The following is a 20,036-nucleotide window of genomic DNA, read 5'->3' as shown; positions in this document are numbered from 1 at the left end:
TGTCAAATATGCATCCCCATAAACTAAAGTTATGTGATGAAGTTTTGTTTCATTTGGATCCTCCTCATAAAAATTCCCCTACTAAACTCTCTTTGTCGTGTTGTTCATAACTCAAGCGTAACATTCAAGAAAAGTCAAGAAAAAAATATGAATACGACACCCCCTGACTTAAACATGATAAACATTGTATTGGTGTGATGTTTTAGTTTAACCCCGTAAAATATGCCAAAACAGTGTTTACAGAAGACTGAAACTTTGAAAAAAAATATATATTTCACGGCTACGCCGCTGTTGGTATGTCTACGAAGGCCCATTAGTGCCAAACAAAAAAAAAAATAATCCCTTTGGTTGTTCGAGGCTTTATCCCGGCTTTACCATTTTTCAATCAAATCATTAAATGGCCGAACCGTTCTAATCTACTTAAATATGTTAATAAATGCCTAATGAATAGTTTATATAACATTTAAGGCCTAAAGAAAGACCTGCGATTGGCAGATTTAGCTCTTGCATAATGTATGTTTAAGCATATACATGTCATAAACAATGACTTCATTACGATGTTGTGGCTAATTCAGGCTAACATTAAACATATTCGGTTTTTAAAACGTGGATAACTTCCAACATATTCTATACTTATTCTCATAAATGTAGTTCCTTCTACTGACGGTAACGCTAGAACTTGCGTACAATCGAAATCTTAATTCGTTCAAACGAGATGATTAATTCGTTCAAACGAGATGATTAATTCGTTCAAACGAGATAACAGGGCATTTTTAGTGTAGAAAGTAGTGGGGGCCCAACTGATGACAAAAATTAACCCCTGTAGACACTTTAACAAAAAAAAGACAAGCAGTGGGGCAATACCGGTGTAAAGTGAAAATTACGCACTTTTTGTACTTTTTAAGAGAGGAAAAGTCACACCTGTAAAACAAACACAGAGTGATCCCAAAACTCCTCTAAGGCATGCTGGAACTAAAAGAAAAAACAAAAAAAAACTTGTCTACCACTCGGAGGTGGACAGCCTCCTCTGACCCCCTATGCCCCAGTGCTTCAGATTCCTTAAAAATGAGGGGGTCTGTCATTGAGTCAACTGGCGTGACAAGGAATAGGGTCGTCTGTCCAACCTCCTGGGATTTTTCCTGGTCCCACGGTTTCCTCCCACTGCTAAAGACCCTACGCGCAAGCCAATTATTGAAATAAAATTGTACCGTGTGTTGGTCCCGAAATGATCTAGTTTGTGTCGACTTTGTTCTCCATCAACCGAGGCAACCTCATACAAGTTTGGGAGCAAGACATTTCTAGATGCTGCCCCGTCTGTGGTTGAAAGTATAGAGTCCAAAAAACATTTTCGTGAAAGTTGGAGCCGGTAAAAGAGAGTCCTGAGACCAAAAAATAAAGTCAATGGAGCTTATTTGCTGGTCTGCATCCTCTTATTCTAAGTGAGTTGTCTACCCATCGCTTACAACAATTAAAAAACGAAATGACAGTGTGTTAGCGTATTATAACACTAATTATGGATACTAATATGCATACTGAACACATTTGTCACCTTTTTTTGCTAAAATAGCCCGTTTATAAGAATTAATTTAAGAAAATGGTCGCTTCTACAAATTGATTGAAGGGGAGCAAAATTTCAAGATGGCAGACCTTGGTGACGATGCAAATATGAGCTTAGAAGACAGGCATGCATTTATGACCGAAAGATTACAACAACGTAATGATATTCGAAAGTCTGAAATTCAGAGAAAGAAAGAAGATAAGGAGGCCCCAAAAAGAGAGAAATGTGAACATTTCCATGAAAATTTAAACCGTGAAATCGAAGAAATAGAGACAGAACTTGCCCTGAGTTCCTCCAAGACGAAGGAAGAGTTAATTGATCACTTTGATGGGATTACCGTTCGGCTTCAAAAGTCGCAGAAATTTCTTTCCGAGTCAACTTTGTTTTTACCGTCATATGATATTAGCCGAGCTAACGACTCTCTGACAAAACTTCAGAATATTTTACAAGAAAAGAGATCAGAGTTTTTACCAAAGAAAAAATTTGCATTTAAAAGTAGAAAGGGTACAGACGATGGCAAAGACAAAAAGTCGAAAAAAGTAGAAAGTGGTGAGATGGATTTAAGGACTGTTGATTTAGCAGACTGTAAAGTTATAAATGAAATAAACAAGAAACTGTCTATGCAGCCAGAGGAAATTAATCAAAAAGATGTTGCTCTAGCTGAACTCAAGTCTTGTGTTGTTAAACTTTATGGTGCCCCATCTGCTATACACATTAATAAACTTGAAGACTGTCAAATATTTTGTGGTCCTGTATCTGGTTCAATATTTATTCGTGAATGTGCTAACTGTGTCTTTGTTTTATCCTGTCAACAATTAAGAATTCATACAACCAAATTCACTAACTTTTACATTCATGTCACAAGTAAAGCTATAATTGAAGATACTTCAGAAGTTAAATTTGCACCTTACAACTGGAATTATCCTTTGATTGAAGAACATTACAAGTTATCTGGATTAGAGAAAAAACGAAATAATTGGAGTGATGTTGATGATTTTAATTGGCTTGCAGCTGATGAACATTCTCCAAATTGGTCAATTCTAGATCTTAAGGAACGAATTCTAATGTGGGATGTCTAATTCTCTGCATTAGATAGATATGAGGACTGTAATCCTGAATACTTATTTGAATGAAAACTGTTGGTGACTAAAAGTCTTTTTGTGCCATGAAAAAATGTATGTAGTTATTGTCTGTTTAAGTTTTGCTCTTTAAAATACCCCCTCTCACTCAATAAATAATTGAAATGGCTAAACGTACTGTTAAACAACTATGCAATTTAGGGACTGAATAAAATATCCATGAATTGTAGTTTGTCAATATTAAATTAAAATGTTTTACCAAATCTTATCAGACCATTTTAAGAATTCTAATTAGATTTAGGCTATATTACCATTCATCAATAATTGTTCACTTGCTATAGTTCCATAAATGTTTGTTTTGCAACATTTGATTTTGAAAGTTGAATTTTAACATGTTACTATATTCCATGGCTTTGGGGGAATGGACTTCTATCAGAATTCAAAATAAGGATGAAAATCCTCTGCCATTCAAATGTATACATTACATATGTATATCACTTGAAGAAGTTCAAGAATGTGCTATTGCATAGATTAAGATAGTGGAAGCTACAGTAAACTTTGTATAAGTTGGATCTATGTGGACTGACCAATTTTATCCGAGTTGGCCGAAGACCGAAATTCAATCTTAGCTTGATTAGAAATTAACTGCGAGAGCCGGATAATAATTAATTCAAGCTTTTGTTCGTACAATGTATGTGTGAGTAGATAACTTCCGTTTTGGTATGAGTAGATAACTTCCGTTTTGTGGCCATCTTTGAAAAATGTCCTAAATTTTCCCAAAGAGTCTCGTACAGCAGACAGCGAGTTTTGAATTTTCCAGGAAAATTCTCTTATTGCGTTGCGTCAAATAGGCTGATTTGAGTCAGAATAATAGGGGAGATTATTTTGGGGCTCTGTGCATGGAATACCTAACTACGTTTTAGACCATTGGGACGAAACTGACTTAGTCAAATTCTGAACATACTGCCGATCCAACTTAGGTGAAGGAAAAAAAGCCAGAATTGGATCAAATGGACCGAACGATTTGATTCCAGTTGAGCAAAGATCCTTCTTATTCTTAGGAAATCTGACTTGCGTGTAGAAATTTAATAAGAAAAATGTGCAGGAGCAAAGGGTTCAAACGATTTTATCTGAGTTGAGTGAAGATCGGACTTACACAAAGTTTACTGTATATATATATATATATGTAAGTTTACATGTACATGTGTTTACAAAAAGAGTAGACAATGCCCACTTTTGTGAGGAGCGGTCAGAAAATATTTGGGCTTGCCTTTGTTTATTAACATATCAGAAGGTCCACATGCAGGCAAATATTATTCGTTTCAAGTAACAAAAATTGTAGTGATCTGGTCAGAAGCTTAAAGATACATTGTCCCGAAAGTATTTACCAGTTTGTTATTCCCAATAAAAGATTGGCAAATTTGGTATATATGGAAAGTATAGATGCACAATCTTACTAGAAAAATAGTGGATTACCCGAAAAACTCCCACGGGTTAAGCACTGGGCAAAAATGTTAGGGTATTACTAACTGGCCACCTGAATGTTGTTTGCCAGTTTATTGTGTGCTAGCTTCTTGCTTGACTGAGGGAGCAGTTGTATTTCTTGATCAAATGGTTAGGCAGTTTTGGGAACATTGAGGCCTGTCAACATACAAAAGACTCTGCAATTGAACGGCTGAAGAGAAGTTGACAGAAAATAATTAAGAATTTACTTAGGCCTCAATATGAATGCTAAATGGACAGTTAAGTAATGAAATATACATTCTGAAAAATGGGCCCTCCCATAATGAAGTTAGGTGACAACCATGGCTTCTAACAACAGTTTATTTACAGCTTGAGGTATGTCCCAGGGAATACAAAGTTTTGCGAGGGATGCAAATTTTCGATAGATTAATTAGTTTGAATATGTTTTTAGTCCAATATATCATCAAATCACGCAGTTTGTACATAGGAAAGTATCTTTAAAGTGACACAAGCATGGAGCAACATGTGCTGTTTTTCCTGTGAAGGGGTTAATATTGCATGTAAGAATTTTGTGCTTTAATGGTTAATTATGTTATTTATTACTTAGCTATTTAAGTACTTGTAACTGTCTGTGATTAATTTTTACAAATATTTGTAATAAAGTTTATTTACAATGTATGGATTTTTTTGCTATCAGTATCTATGTCCTAATATGAAAAAAAAAATGTTAGGGTCACAGTGTTAAATTATTACATGCCCACATTTTCATGTGAACGTAGAACATAGTCCCTGTCCATCTGGATGCCATTTCACGTTTGTTTCACTCAACAGGTATCAATTTTATCTGATTTTGACGAAACTTGAAATATACATGTATTATTATTATTATTATTACAGCATATTTATAGTGCACCCTTTGATATAACATGTTCAGGAGCACTTTACAAAGTGACAATGTAAATCATACATAAACAACAAGATTATGGACATGTTAACGATTGTATACAGAGTCAGTTAAAAGCCTGATTAAATAAATGTGTTTTAAGTTGTTTTTTTAAAAGAATATAGAGATGTACAACATCTTAAACTAAATGGTAGATTATTCCATAAAACAGGTGCTTGATAACTAAAAGAGCGCTGACCATAAGAGACTAGTTGAACAGTTTTGGGCTTTAAAAGTAGTTTATCTGATGTACGTAATGTTCGACCAGGTGTATAAAGTTCTAAAAGATCTGAGAGGATCTGTGTTGACCCCAACTTCCTTGATTATAGACCCTGATTGTAAGAAATAATCACGTTTTTAGCTTGTGGTGTCTCTAGATGTCACAATTTTTATTTGATTTTAAAAATCAAACGACTGTATCACTGTTAACCATAATTACAGTTGAGTTCGAATTCGTGAAGATCAGACCAAAAACTTATCGTCAAAATGGCCGCTCTCCGTTATGCAAATGGTGTAAAGCATGTAATATCAATACCTTGGTGTCACAATTTTGATTTTTATGAAACTTAAAATATATGTTTATATCCCAATAATCTTGGTTCCTTTTGATATTGATATGTATCAGACCGTAACTTCATGGATTTTGGCCCCTGATTGTACAAAAAATCACCTTTTAGTAAGTTTTAGCTTGTGGACAATCTAGTGGTCACAATTTTTATCTGATTTTGATGGGATTTGAAATATGTGTTTATTTCCCAAAAACTGGGTTTCTTTAGATATTGGCGTGTATCTGACCGTAACTTCCTTGATTATGGCCTCTGACCGTACGAGGGGGGTTGGATGGCCGAATGGTTAGCACGTGCGCGCTGCGCTGTATCATTCGGTCTGTCATTGAGTCAACTGGCGGGGTTTCGAATCCCCGGTTGTATGTGACAAGGGGTAGGGTCGCCTGTCCATCCTCGTGGGTTTTCTCCGGGTCCTCCGGTTTCCTCCCACCGCTAAAGACCCCTACGCGCAAGCGAATTATTGAAATAAAATTGAACCATGTGTTAGTCCCGAAATGACCTAGTTTGTGTCGAGTGGACGTTAAACCCCATTTCTCTCTCTATACCCTGATCGTAGGAAAAAACATGTTTTAGCTTGGGAAACGGTCTGGAGGACACAATATATGTTAAAGACCACATAAGATGAAAAATTTAAATTGCATGTACGTATAGCCAATGGTTCATATATCCACTTTACGACAAGTTCACACCAATCTGATTAAAATTATTCTGCTATTAACGTTTAAGTATCCGACACGCCAAAACGCTTTTCAATTTTTCAATTACGACCTTAAACGGCAAGAGGAAAATCTGCCAATTGCAGGTCTTTCTTTAGACCTGAAATGTTATCTAAATTATCAATTAGAAATTAATTAATTTATCCAGACCATAATCAAATCTCGATGGCATTGCTAGCCTGTGATATTTACTGGATTAGAACACGGTTTGCTGCTTCTGATTATATAAAAAAAAATTGATAATCGAGACTATGTTTTTTATCGTACCGACTTTAGTAATGATCATCAAGGCTTTGGCCAAAATTCAATCGCTAAATACTTGGTTCAAGGTTGATCAATTCGACTGAAATTTTCAGCATATTCCCTTTACATTATCTAATTTTAACTATTTAACTATTAAGCTCCAATAATGTATCTTTAACCCGGTTGATTGGCTGATGACGTCACAGGGACTACACAATATCTGTACAATATATCACTGTCTATACACACCAGTAGTTGACAAGGGTGTATTGAAGGTCCAGTTAACATGTGACTCGCCTAATCATAATCACCGAATTATCGTCTTGCGTTGTTATAGATTAGACATTTGAGATTGTAATATATTTTAGAGTGAATTTAAAATGCCGTTATCATGCCGTAGATCCATTTCAGGTGCCATTGTTTAAATAGGCCATGTGACAAATGAAGGCGATCCAAGCAATTCGCGCATTTACTGGTAATTTGGATAACCTCGTAATACTTGATATCCCAAACTATTCTCTATTACATTATAAGTACAGAAATACAAATGGTGCCAGTCATTTGTCGATATATATTTATTATTAGCTATATATAATAATAATAACCATTTCTATACACAAAGAACAACTTTTATCGTAACCCCATTTGAAATTCACAGCGAATATGGAATTTCCCGATGACTATGCATAACAATAGATCGCCCTCATTTCTCAGCAATCAACGTCGGGAATCTTATTACCATGTCATGCATACTACGGGCGTAGTAACTGAGGTTAAATTTTGGCGCGAAAATTGCATGGGATTCATGGACGTGAATATCAAATACACGTGATCATACGTGGACTTCCTGATGCCGTTTGATGAGTGATTAAACTGTCAATGTAATTGTGAAATACCATTATTATAAAGAAGTTAAACGATGTTAGACATTAAAACCTAATTTTATCACAACCGTTTATCCATCGAATAATATATATTCAGATTTCATATGAAGTCAATAAATGTTGTTCAACAAATAATACGGGGCTACTCTATTACAAAAACATCGGTGAACAAAGCTAATTAATGATTGGGTAAATAATACGAATTATAAACAACTGATGAGTAAAAATTAATTATTGTGTACGATTAGTTGTGTGGTGAAATGTTTGTAGAAAAGTCCTCCCGTAACTTTCTTCGTTCGTTACCCAACGACACTACACTTTCCATATTATTATTATTACACAAAGATAGTTAGATGACCCTATCAACAACATTTATTTGTACTGTTAATTCTAACGTATATTGAGTTATTTTTTTCCTATTTCATTTTTACGGTCTATTTCAGAGTAATGAAGTCAAATTCACACGCAGAAAGAAAGGCGCCATACGATGGCCACAGGAAAACGAGATACAGTTGGCTACTCTGATAACGGATCATCATTTACAAATCGCGTTTCAGTCATGTTTGACTTTTATGATACATATTGCATTACCACGTCTTTTTACCCCTGTACTCTTTTAAGGTCCGTTCATACTACATCCGTATCCGTAAATACGTGCGTGACACGTACTGGTATACTTTAGTAATTTTTAGAGAAAGGGTTCAAATAGAACCCGGCACGTATTGCGCACAAAAACAACTGCGTCCGTTAAGCCGGATTGATTGCTCCCAGAGCGTATTTTTGTAAAATGCGTCCGCATTTCGGCTAGTGAGCCGAGCTTTAGCCAAATCAGCGAGAACTTTCCCCTTATTACATCATCTCCCCAAATAGAAACTCAATCTCTGACAGACAATTCAGCCTTGAAAGCCGGAGGTTTTCACGTTTTCTATTTGAACGGCAAACCGCGGATACGGATGCGAATACTGATACGGATACGTTTATGGATACGGATGTAATATGAACCGAGCTTTACTCGGGGAAATTAGAACCGCAATACTATTCTGACGGAAATCTATCTCGAATCGTTTGATTGCATAGGCGTAGGAGCTCAAAGTAATTCAGGGGGGCATAAGATAAAATTGCCCGAAATCAATTCCGTTTTTTTCGGGCATACATATCATAAGAGAGCTTCGGGCATATTTTCGGGCATGCAGTGGACAAGAAAAAGACGAAAAAATACTTTTCGGGCAGTGTGGATCTCATAGAAATAAGTTAGTTATATTTTTTCCCTAAACGTTAATATAAAAAAAAGGTCGTCGAATTTTTCATTGCCCGAAAATAAATTTTTTAGGGGGGCTCACTTTAAAACAAAGTTTTAAAATCGCTGTCGTGAGACGAGAGGACGAACATTATGAAACAAATGCTAAATTAAAATACATTACAAAACAAATTATTCCGTAGTAAATTGTTTTATTTAATTAGGGGATTAAGGTATCAGTCAGGCGTTGATGAATACACACGCCGGCTGTATATTGGTAATTAAACATAGTTATCAGTTTGTGTCGATTGAAAACCACCAGTTACTGCTAGTTGCTCATGTTCTACTTTTCCGGCAACTAGTTGTACAAAGTTTCTCTAAAAAATGCTGATCTACGCGCAGATTGGTTCTGATTCGCTATGTATACACTTAATTATGATAAAAAGAAAGGAAAACTGTTTTCGTAAAGAGGCGACAATATACAGACCTACCAATATTTTTGCAAAATTTCTGCTTCATTCTATGTAATTCTATGAATAGAATAATAGCTAGAATACCTATAGTTCACTTGAAATTTGATACTTTACAGCTGTATCGCCCGGCCTAGACCTAGAGTTCTCCGCGTAAATCAAAAGACTACTACCCTCGAGATGATATCGGCGGGAGGAGTCGAAGAAGGAAAATTCAGCCATAAAACCCTGCCTGAGGCACTTCAATTTGAGTCCCAGGAATGCACTCAAATGCGAGGAGAACGCACCAAATTTCCAAATTTTTTAGGGGGAGGACCCAGAGACCAGGATAGGTTTTTTTTCCTTAAGAAAACCTGATATAAGGGTTTTTCTTAGGGGAATTCTGGGATATTCTCATCTTGCGTACATGTAAACATAGACGGTTTATAAGCAAGATAAAGTCCTCGACTTCAGTTATGCTGGGGAAGAAAGACTTCAGAAATAACCCGACAGAAAAAACCTCGGTCTGCCGGCCTCGGTTTTTCTTTTTCTCAGGTTATTTTCTTCAGTCTTTCTTTCCCCAGCATAACCCCAGTCTCATGCTTTATGGGGTTTAACGTCCATTCGACACAAACTAGGTCATTTCGGGACTAACACATGGTTCAATTTTATTTCAATAATTCGCTTGCGCGTAGGGGTCTTTAGCAGTGGGAGGAAACCAGAGAACCCAGCGAAAACCCACGAGGTTGGACAGGCAACCCTACTCCTTGTCACGTACAACCAGGGAATCGAAACCCCACCAGTTAACTCAATGACACGAGAAAGCATGACACTGAAGAGGACATGATAGTTCATGAAGAAGATATCATGGCAATTTGAGAAGATACAATACCAATTTAACAAGACAACACACTCCGTTAACAAGATATCAGGAAACATCTTACGAGAGTAAAATAAGACATCTACAGTGTTTCATAGACTGGAGCTACTAGTTACTTTGAGTTGTAAGAGGCGCTCAGGTCGACCTTCAGTTGCTCTTAATTGTAAGGCCGACACAAAACCCTCCTAAAACTGAACCTTCGTCACAATGTGTATGATAGACTAAATTATAATCGTAAATCTTAATTAAGTTTTTAACTGATTTTTATTTTTATTTTTTTTTGGGGGGGGGGGGGCAATGAGAGGATGAGTCCCATTGATTTTCCCTGTTCTCCGTCCATATCTTGTAAAATGTGGGCGTATCTTTCATGGCAACTGTTTGCTGTTGTTCAAATTATTCACTAAATTGTTAATTTTACATTTAAAGAGGAACTTGATTGATGTTCCAAGTCGTGTATTGATTTATGCATAGCTATGCACCAGTTACAGAAACCTTGTAAAGACTTAAACCTTGCATGTAAACGCTCTACAGTTTTGGGGGGGATTTTATTGCTGGTATTCTTTGGCTATTATTAAGGATGAGCCATATTAAATATCAGTTTCCAATCAATATTAGGCACTTACTATCACTGAAAACATTCAAGGTCTTTACTGGGATTTTCTCATGTCATTATTAGGAAGACTCTTATTGGACATTGACGAATGTCAATATTAGATGGATGTTTAGTTTCAGGTTCAAGTGGGGAACTGATAGGACTTCAACTCCAGGCTTATTATGAACTGGGTTAATTAAAAATCCAGAGATGACATCAATGTTCCAATTTATGATCGAAACTGTCAAGACTGATATAAGGGTAAAGTTATTGCATTTTAAAGAATCAAGCAATCAGATAGCACTAAGGCCAATCAACTTTAACGTATAGGGACATTGTTCATGCTCATACTAAAATGGATTCACTTAAAAAAGATGTAGAGCACTTTGCTCTAATCAGAAGTTTAGAACAGATGTCTGTGTACTGTCAGTGCATGGTGTACATATGAAAGAAATTTACCTCTAAATCTGCAGACAAATTTTTACAATGCATGCTTTTATAAGATGCTAATACTGCAAATATATTTCAGTAAATACATAATCCAAATATGTATAGATGGAATAATTTCTGTAAAATATACATGGTGGATAAATAATTCCTTGGTTTTAAGTTTTGGCAAAGCAGTGTATTTTTCACCTTTGAACAAAGGTGGGATCAAATGTTATGACTCTGCATTCTGTCAACCAGACCCAATAGTCACTAGTTAGACCATCGAGTATACTATTTTTTTTAAACAGCAGTGTACCAAATTTCAATCAAATATCTCCTGGAAATAAATGTGACAGACTGACAATGTAGAGAGAAGACAGCCACCTCCGTTGAAACTGGTATGGGACTAATAAACACAGACAAGTTTTATATTTTCAATTATCATACAGATATTCAGGAATTACAACTAGAAATTCATTACTGATTATAATATAATAATATAATTCACACAAATTTTTAATTGGATACATGTATAAATGCTATAAATATTTCGATATTGCATAAATTCACACCTCAAATTGATAATTTCTAACAGCAAGAGCATTATAAATGAAGTAAACAGAAAAATTGAGAATATCAGATAGAAAATTAAATTTATGACAGAACAGAAATTAAGTTTTTTTAAGTTCTAAGATTCAGCAAAGAGAAACAAATATTTTCTCAAAGTAATATTTACTTAGTAGATTCTACAAAATGTAGATATCACTGCATATAAACTAAGCACTGTTTATGCAAGTAAGGTAAGATCTTTATTACATATAAAACATGCATATAAAAAAGAATCAGCCTTTATGATTATTATCAGCAGACAAAATATACATATTGTATAACAAATTATATAAACTAACAACACTACCTAAAAGGTATTGGTCTTAAACACCTCCTTGGATTTGCATGTATCATGTATGTATCAACTGTTTCTTTGAAATAAGTTTATTTCTTTAATTTATTAGATAAATAAATTAACCATGAATAACAACAATAACGATAACAAAACCATTCCTGGGACATGATAATATTTTCACTTCTGTTTTAAACCATCTAAATTCCAATAGTCTACCAGACCATATATTGTATCAAAAATACCATTCTATATACATTTGGTTCTTTTTCCTATAACTACACTATTACCCTTATTGCTGACATTTCCTTCAATATATTTGAGACACAAATTAACCATTTTTTATTAAAAGAAATAACTTCTATTAATCACCAGCAGCATAAGAAACGAGACAACAAATAAACTATTATCACTAATTCCATTATGCTAGACTATATCACAATGGTACATAATATACAAGGTCACTACACATTAAAGCACCTTTCAGAATATTACACTATTTACAGAATTATAACTTCATTGTATTTAAACCAATTCTATTGTGTAGATTTCAAAGCACCAATATCCATAAAGCTTTATAATTATTATATTATGCAATAATATTTTCTGAATCATGTAGTAAATTACATTACGATAGTATATTTGATATTCATTTACATATTATTAACCATGTATCCTTAATATAAAGGAGAGGTAAGAAACAAAAAGAAACATAACAATCTAAATAGTATTTAAAATGGAGTTTTGCAAATTAAATTGATTTTTTAATTTTTAATTTATAATGTACAAAAATACATAGAATATGATTTGTTGATCTACTATTGTATTCCAAATGTGAAACAGAATTTAATAACAAATATTTAAACATTCTTTATAAGTCTAATTATCTCAAATCAAAATTATACCTGTGGAAAATCTGATAAATCACATGAAGATTATATATTATACATAACCATAGATTACCGTGATGTGTTGATATCATACTGGTATGTGAATAATATAATAACATCTAGAAGATAATTATCTGGAATGTGATAGACAAAAGAGATCAGAAGAACATAAACTAAAAGGACGGAAAGACGGATTAACAAAAAAAACACATATTGTAAATGTTCTATGATGGTGGTGGTCCATTTACATACTGTAACACTAAATGTAACGATCGATGTAAATTATTGACTAAGTCACAAGAATAGTCATCCTCACAAACTGGTACTAAACATGCCAATCCTAACAGCAATAACATTAATAACTGTATTGGCAGAGCTGCACGTAGTACTCGTGAGCAGAAAGGTGTTGCACAAATTTCTTCATAATCATCGCATACGATACTTGATCTGAAAAGATAAATGAACTTCACATTTAATGAAAATTTAAAACAGTATTGAAATATTTAAAACGATTATCATACTGAAATTACTTTATGATTTGAAAGAAATTAAAATCAATGAGATAACTACATTAATGACATTAAATTATGATTTATGGATGGCATCAATTAATGAATTAGTAATAGATGAAATATTAGTCACTTGTTCAGGAATGATATTTATAGTAAAAGTAAAAATTGCCTATTTTTCTTTACACATCACCTATAATCCTTATTCCAAAAACCTTTCTCCATGTTATCTATTTAAATTCCAAAATATCTGAATTTTCCTGTAACCTTACAAAATATTCATCCAGGGTCAAGAAAGGTCAGATATTTGGGACTTTCTATTTTAATCAAGCTACTTCATGCAGACTAATTTACAAGACCTATGAACATAAATAAAGAAGTTTGTGTATACATTAATTGATCTGTAAAAAAGTTATTTGATTAGGAGATTTCTATATAACATAACTATATTAATAGCGTAAAGTGTACCTGAACCCTTGCTATTAAATATATTTTTATAAATTATGAAGCCAAGTTTAAATACTAAGATATCCTCCATAGCACATTTCCCCTAAATTGTATTCTGATAATACTTGCAATTTATGAAATTATTATTAAACTTTTTTTTTGTCCAAGCATTATATATTTTTTTTAAAAAAAGCTGTTATGAGTTCTCTAATAGAATATTTATACTTGACTGTTTGGAAATTATATACAAATTGTCTACCACGATTATCAATTAATAAAACTTCAACAAATCAACAACTAGGTGCTTTAACTGTGCTCAGGATTACAGAAATACTAAACATAAACATGTACACCACAAATGCTACTATTACAGATAAAACACCACAAAACTTTAATTCAGTTGTTCATTGAATAAACAAAAAAATATACCACAATTATCACCATCAAATATATAACCTCTGACATACAGTCAGAAGCCATGATATTCGGTGATCAGGGCAAAGCATCCCTAGTAAAGAGTAGAATGTCCTGGGTTTCTTCAAACTAGGTCTTCTATTGTCAGGGGTTTTGCATGTGGGGTTGATAAGGCAGGTGTGTCTAGTTTTTGGATGGGAAAACCAAAGTCCACATTGAAGTACATGGAAAAGAACCCTTTATAGTTGGGAAGATGGAAAAGCTACTTTCTGTTCTTATTTACATTAAGATAGGTTGCCAGGCAACAAAATTTATGCCCATGACACCTAAGTTGTCCGAGCAGTCCATAAACATTGTCACATTTTATGCTTTTGTTGGTAATCAGAGCATTTACAAGACACTAACAAACTTAGCATAGCAAGTGTAGGAGAACTAATGAAGACATATTTGCAAGTTATTGGGATGGCTGAAGTTATCAGAAGTTATTAAAAATCAGTTGACTTCGTCTCATGTCCATAAACACCATGCATAATTCTCAAGTCAAACGAATAATAACTTGAGTCTCTAGAGCATTACAAGACTTTTTTAAAGTGATCAAGGGTCATAACTCAGGCAGTAATTATTGGATATAGGCTTCTTCTTCTCATGACCATAAACACTATGTGTAAATTTAAAGTCAATCGGGTAATAACTATAGCAATTGTGGAGGCCGGATAGGGATGACGACAATATACGACCACATTTCAATGTGGGTGTATAAAAATTACTATGTTTTTCTCAAAATGACCAAAATATTATGTTGTTTCATTTCTATATTCATTATAATTCATTCACAACCTTGGTACATGCATGGAATTCATTATTATTCATTCACACCTTGGTACATGCATGTACATCTAATTTGATGCAGAATAATTTTGTTATCACTGGATAAAAGTACATTTACATTTTGAGGAAAAATTAGAGAATACAAATTAATGTGGAACAACTTGTAAAAATAATTCTCTTTAGCTGGGATGTGTGGAGAAGATTTAGTCAATATTAATCCTATAGATTCAAACTCATTAATGTTATGCACTAATACAATTATAACCATTGAGTTTGATGCAACTAAAACCAATCAAAGATTGAATCATGTTTTCCTCATTACCCATCATGCAGTGTTATGTATATTACTAGTGTTGTGTTAAAATTTAAATGAAAGCTTCCTATTTCTAAAAACTGTGTATGACTGGCTGATATTAAGTAAACAGAATTCGGAGAGATTTTTATTTTGTATAATTACTTTCTAACAAAGTCTTATTTTTCCAAAATTGTCCTGTGGCCTAAAATTGATATCGGTAAATCAGATTGACTTTAAAACACAAAAAGTTAGATTTCAAAAATACATACTGATATATACTCAATAAGATAAGAGTAATGATTTTATTTCTTTTAATCTGACAGTTTCAAAATAAAGTTGTCTACAAAGTTCTCAGCCAGTCATACATTAAATTAAATGCAATGGGAAGCAATTGACCCAAGCTGAAATCTCTCTCATGCGAAAGAAATGAGTCAATCATTCGCCTGAATGATGCTCGCAACCCTAAAAAAAGAAATTACTTAGGTTTTTCCACTCCGGCTTGTAGTAGAGGTCTCGTATCTCCAAAAAGAAGCTGTGAAAAGCAACACAATCAATAACAATAAGTGACTTAGGAAATTCAGAGAGCTCCGAATCTTTCATAAAGATGTGATGGGAATTTCTTATTCTCAGCATATATAATACATAACTCTTATAAAGTATGGAATTAAAATAATAATATTTACTAATTTAATCAATTAAGTTCATTTTAGCACTGATTTTAAAACAGTGACTATTATTTGTTTGAATAAAAAAAAATCTAGAAGTTGTCTATCTTTTTCTATGTTGGATAGAAAGTGAAAGCTATTAGCAAAGAATTTAGCACACCGCCAATATAATTTATCAAATATGTAAATATCAAATTTACCTGTCGTGATATGGCAAATGGTGATCTGTTTCTCTGACGCACCAATGTTCCTGGAGGAGGAGTTTGATAGTAAGGTGTTCCAGAATGTGATCCTCTAGAACTACCCAATCCTGATCCTCTATCACTTTGATCTAGACCTGCAGCCTACAACACAATTAAGATATATTAAATAAAAACGTAAATGTAGATAAATGTGTTTATAATCATCAAATCTTAATAATTTAAATATATTTTTATCCTTTCCAAATCTTGACTTTAATTATCCTATATATATCGGATCAAAACTATTAAGAAACGTATTTGTTATTGTCATTAACTCAATAGCTGACAGGTGAACTGTTTTGTCACGCCAGTTATTTTTCGTTTCCAAATGGCTCGCAGACCAGACACTACATCACAAATTCCCTCTTCTTGTTTTTGATATTTAATATTCTATGCAATATACTACCACACTAGTTTGATCTAACAAACTGTATTCAAATGGCAGTCAATTTACTCAATGACTTATTATTTCAATTAATACATTTTAGGTCTATCATTTTATTTTTTCTGGTCATTATATGCATCCTACTTTAAGATAAATAGAATTGCAAGGGGTGGAATGTGTGACTTAATTCATCTTGAGAGAACATATCTGTATGGAATAGAAAGGAAATTAGGAAAGTTGAATAGAAATCACAGCTGATTTTCCAAAATAGATGACACTTTCTTATCTTTTTTATAAAGAATTGAGCAATCAAATTGTTAATGACTTTACACCAAGTATGAACATTGTACCTCTGTTACAAGCAGAGTTATTGAGTTCCAAAAAGTGTGATCGACAAACAGATGGGCTGGCAGATGAACTCATGGGCAATAATTAAAAGAAGAATTATACAATATTAAGTTTATTAAAACGATAAAAAACTGTCTGCTTATGTATCCTTCTTTAATAGGAATATATAATTAAAATTCAGGCAACAAACAGGACATACAAATTTGTCACACTTACCCCTGATCTTCTGGTACTTAATTCTAATTTACTTTCTAAACTAGATATATAAGAATTAGATAGACGAAGTAAAGCTCGAAGTCTATTAGCTATTACATGAGTTTTATCTCTAGCGTTCACCATCTCAGTTGAATCACTGCATAATAAAAGTTGATCTGCTGTTTCTTTTAAAGTTAATGCTTTGTCTTGTTTCTGTTCTAATTCACCTCTTAAATTCTACAAAACAAATGGGTATTTTCTTTTTTGTAGACAAATAGGGCAGTATAATTAATGCTGCAGTCCAATCTACCCAATAACAGAACAGTCCAAGGTACAATTATGTTAGATTGAACAATTTTACAGTCGATAAATACAATGTATAACTGTTATTTCTCAGGGGGGTTAAAAAAATATCATTTGCACATTCTTCTTAGACTTAGCCTGTTCTCCAATGCCTATTCAGAACAGTGTGTTTTTTTAAAACTAATGCAAACATATTTTAGTCAATTCTTTGTGTATTTTTTTTTCTTTCAAAATTATGACAAGTTTAATTGTAAAGTTCCCTAATGTTTATCTATGCATTTAATCTTTTCTTTTAAAATTAGATCATGTTTACTTATAAAAGTTGCCATTATCCATTATTGAAAGCAGAACATCTTTGGCCAAGTACAACCAATGACCTGTAGAGGGTAGAATGTGCCATGTAGAATGTCATCATACAGTAATAGAGCCAGACAATGTAAAGTCACGTTGCCTTACCTTTAGTTTATTATATTTTTCCCACAATACTGAATCCTGTGCATCAACATTTATAGGTTCACATTGTTGTAATCTACTCTCTATACTTTCTAACCATAATAATAAATCATGTACAGTATGATGAAACTCATGACTGTCTGTGAGAGCTCCCTGTAAATCTTGCTGAATTTCATTTACACGGGAACATAAATTCTCCCAACGTCCGTTCATCTCTTGAAGTTTTTCCCTCAGCTCTCTGCCTTCAGCAGTTTTCGGATCAACATAACTTCTACTGATCAGATTTATTGATAAAACTCGAGTTTTACGGGCCTCTAATTGAACTAGAAAATCCTACAATAATAAATTTATTTTTATAAAATCATACTTTTACCATGGGTACTACCATTACATGACAACCCATTGAGCCAGAAAATATGGGGTATTTCCCGAACATAACTGATTTGAAATTAGAGTAAAAATGGAAACAATTGAATGTAAATCAGTTTATATACATTCATATCACATTATTATATGCGTTGCGACACATTTGTGTCAATTTCTAGGTCCTAAATATTAGCGATTTAGCTCCTTTAAGGGAACCTAACTTCAGTATTTTGGTAATGTAAATTTCTGTTTATATGCTTCATATTTAAATATATTAAATAATATTTACTTTAAATTGACGTATAACTATTTCTAGTTCTGCCATATCATCAGGTAATGGCTGAAGTGTTGACTGTAATGCATCAGCTTCATCTAACCATAATAACATACTATCTAAATCTTGTACAAACTGGGAATGATCAGGTCGCAGATTGATCTGAGCTGGTGTTCTTCCTTCTTGTAAACTTTCCCATCTTTCTGTTATATCTATCATTACAATGCAATGTCAATTAAATTTGGCTTTCAATGGTTGAGAATGATTTAGTAATGCATGACTATGAAGATCCCAATGCAATTTCTTTTTACTATATTATTAGGTTACAGACTCAAAATATTATACCATTTCTATCAGAGGATATACCATCTTTTTACAGGACATTTGTCCACATATCCATGGTTAAAATAAGCTGAAGAGAAATGAAGATGGGCATACACCATACAGTGTACTATAAGGGAAATTTGCCCAAACAATAGTTTCCACCTACTCTCCATAATTCCAACTGTTCTTTGATGTGCACGCCAACATGTAGACAGGACCTTGATTATATTCCGTTCAAATGACTAGATGCTGTTCCTTGCCTCCATCCTGCACCATTGATAAGTGGAAACCAGGTTGGTAAACAAAATAAGCCCAAGTACGGTAGTCGAAAGATTTAATTACATTATCATATCGCCTACAACCTAAGTATATGGTATATGCTGTTTTACTTACTTCTGACATGAGAATCAGCAGTAGTTATAGTATTCAGACCAGACTCTGTTTTAATCAATCTATCTAAAGTTTGAACATTTTCAACAGCAACTTCACATTCATCCATATAATAAATCTACAATTAGAAAATGTGTATGATGAAATATGTCTAGTTCTACTAGCAAGTTTTTGACAATTACATACGCTGAGATCTAATGAAAATGCAAGATTGATCTGACTGGAAGATCTGGTGAGACATAATGCCACAAGAAGATCAACAACTAACTGAAGCTATAACAACTTTACTATAAAAACACAAGGGGAAAAATAAAAAGTCAGTAAATGTGTCCACCTGTAGCAGCCACACATGCCATGTAATGTTGCCACATGAAGGAGATTAGTATATGAATAGCTGCTTGTGTGTGAGATCCTTCTCCACTCTTGCTACTGTGTCTCTTGCATTAATGCATTGGTGTGTTTTCGTTGTTCAGTTGTCAACAATGCAGTTTACACAGAACTGTAGGTCTTGTACTGACACATTTTATACCCCATGTCTGCACCACAAAAAATTATCATTTTTAATATTCCCAGTCAACTGTATTCAATATTTTGAGAGAACTGATCATATCTGTTGTTGTTACATTCGGTATTACAATATTTACAGTATTTACAATAATTCATTTATAAAAGTGGTGCATTTTCATTGCATCTCAAAATATTTCAAACAAGTTTATGATTTATTCATACAATTACCACAAATTTAGATTTAATCTTTGATTTATAAC

General features: G+C 33.4%; 2 protein-coding genes across 2 annotated transcripts in view; one reads left to right on the top strand and one right to left on the bottom strand.

Moving 5' to 3' along the window:
* The first annotated feature begins 1,482 nt into the window (after positions 1-1,482).
* LOC126822053 (tubulin-specific chaperone C) lies at positions 1,483-5,136 on the top strand. Its single transcript, XM_050550796.2, has one exon. It carries the CDS (start codon positions 1,639-1,641, stop codon positions 2,635-2,637), a length of 999 nt encoding a protein of 332 aa, XP_050406753.1. The 5' UTR covers positions 1,483-1,638; the 3' UTR covers positions 2,638-5,136.
* A 7,971-nt stretch (positions 5,137-13,107) lies between these two features.
* LOC126821426 (muscle-specific protein 300 kDa) overlaps positions 13,108-20,036 on the bottom strand; it is a 187,512-nt gene continuing 180,583 nt past the window's right edge. The window contains exons 145-150 of the mRNA XM_056100862.1: positions 19,273-19,387; positions 18,571-18,767; positions 17,919-18,248; positions 17,181-17,396; positions 16,190-16,333; positions 13,108-13,278 (exon numbers count right to left, since the gene is read on the bottom strand). Coding sequence (XP_055956837.1) covers positions 13,258-13,278; positions 16,190-16,333; positions 17,181-17,396; positions 17,919-18,248; positions 18,571-18,767; positions 19,273-19,387 — 1,023 coding nt within the window. The 3' untranslated portion in view covers positions 13,108-13,257. The remainder of the gene's footprint in view (positions 13,279-16,189; positions 16,334-17,180; positions 17,397-17,918; positions 18,249-18,570; positions 18,768-19,272; positions 19,388-20,036) is intronic.

The sequence above is a fragment of the Patella vulgata genome, chromosome 5 (genome assembly GCF_932274485.2).
Source record: "Patella vulgata chromosome 5, xgPatVulg1.2, whole genome shotgun sequence".
Classification (NCBI taxonomy): Eukaryota; Metazoa; Mollusca; class Gastropoda; family Patellidae; genus Patella; species Patella vulgata.
This window is presented reverse-complemented; position numbering and strand designations above follow the sequence as displayed.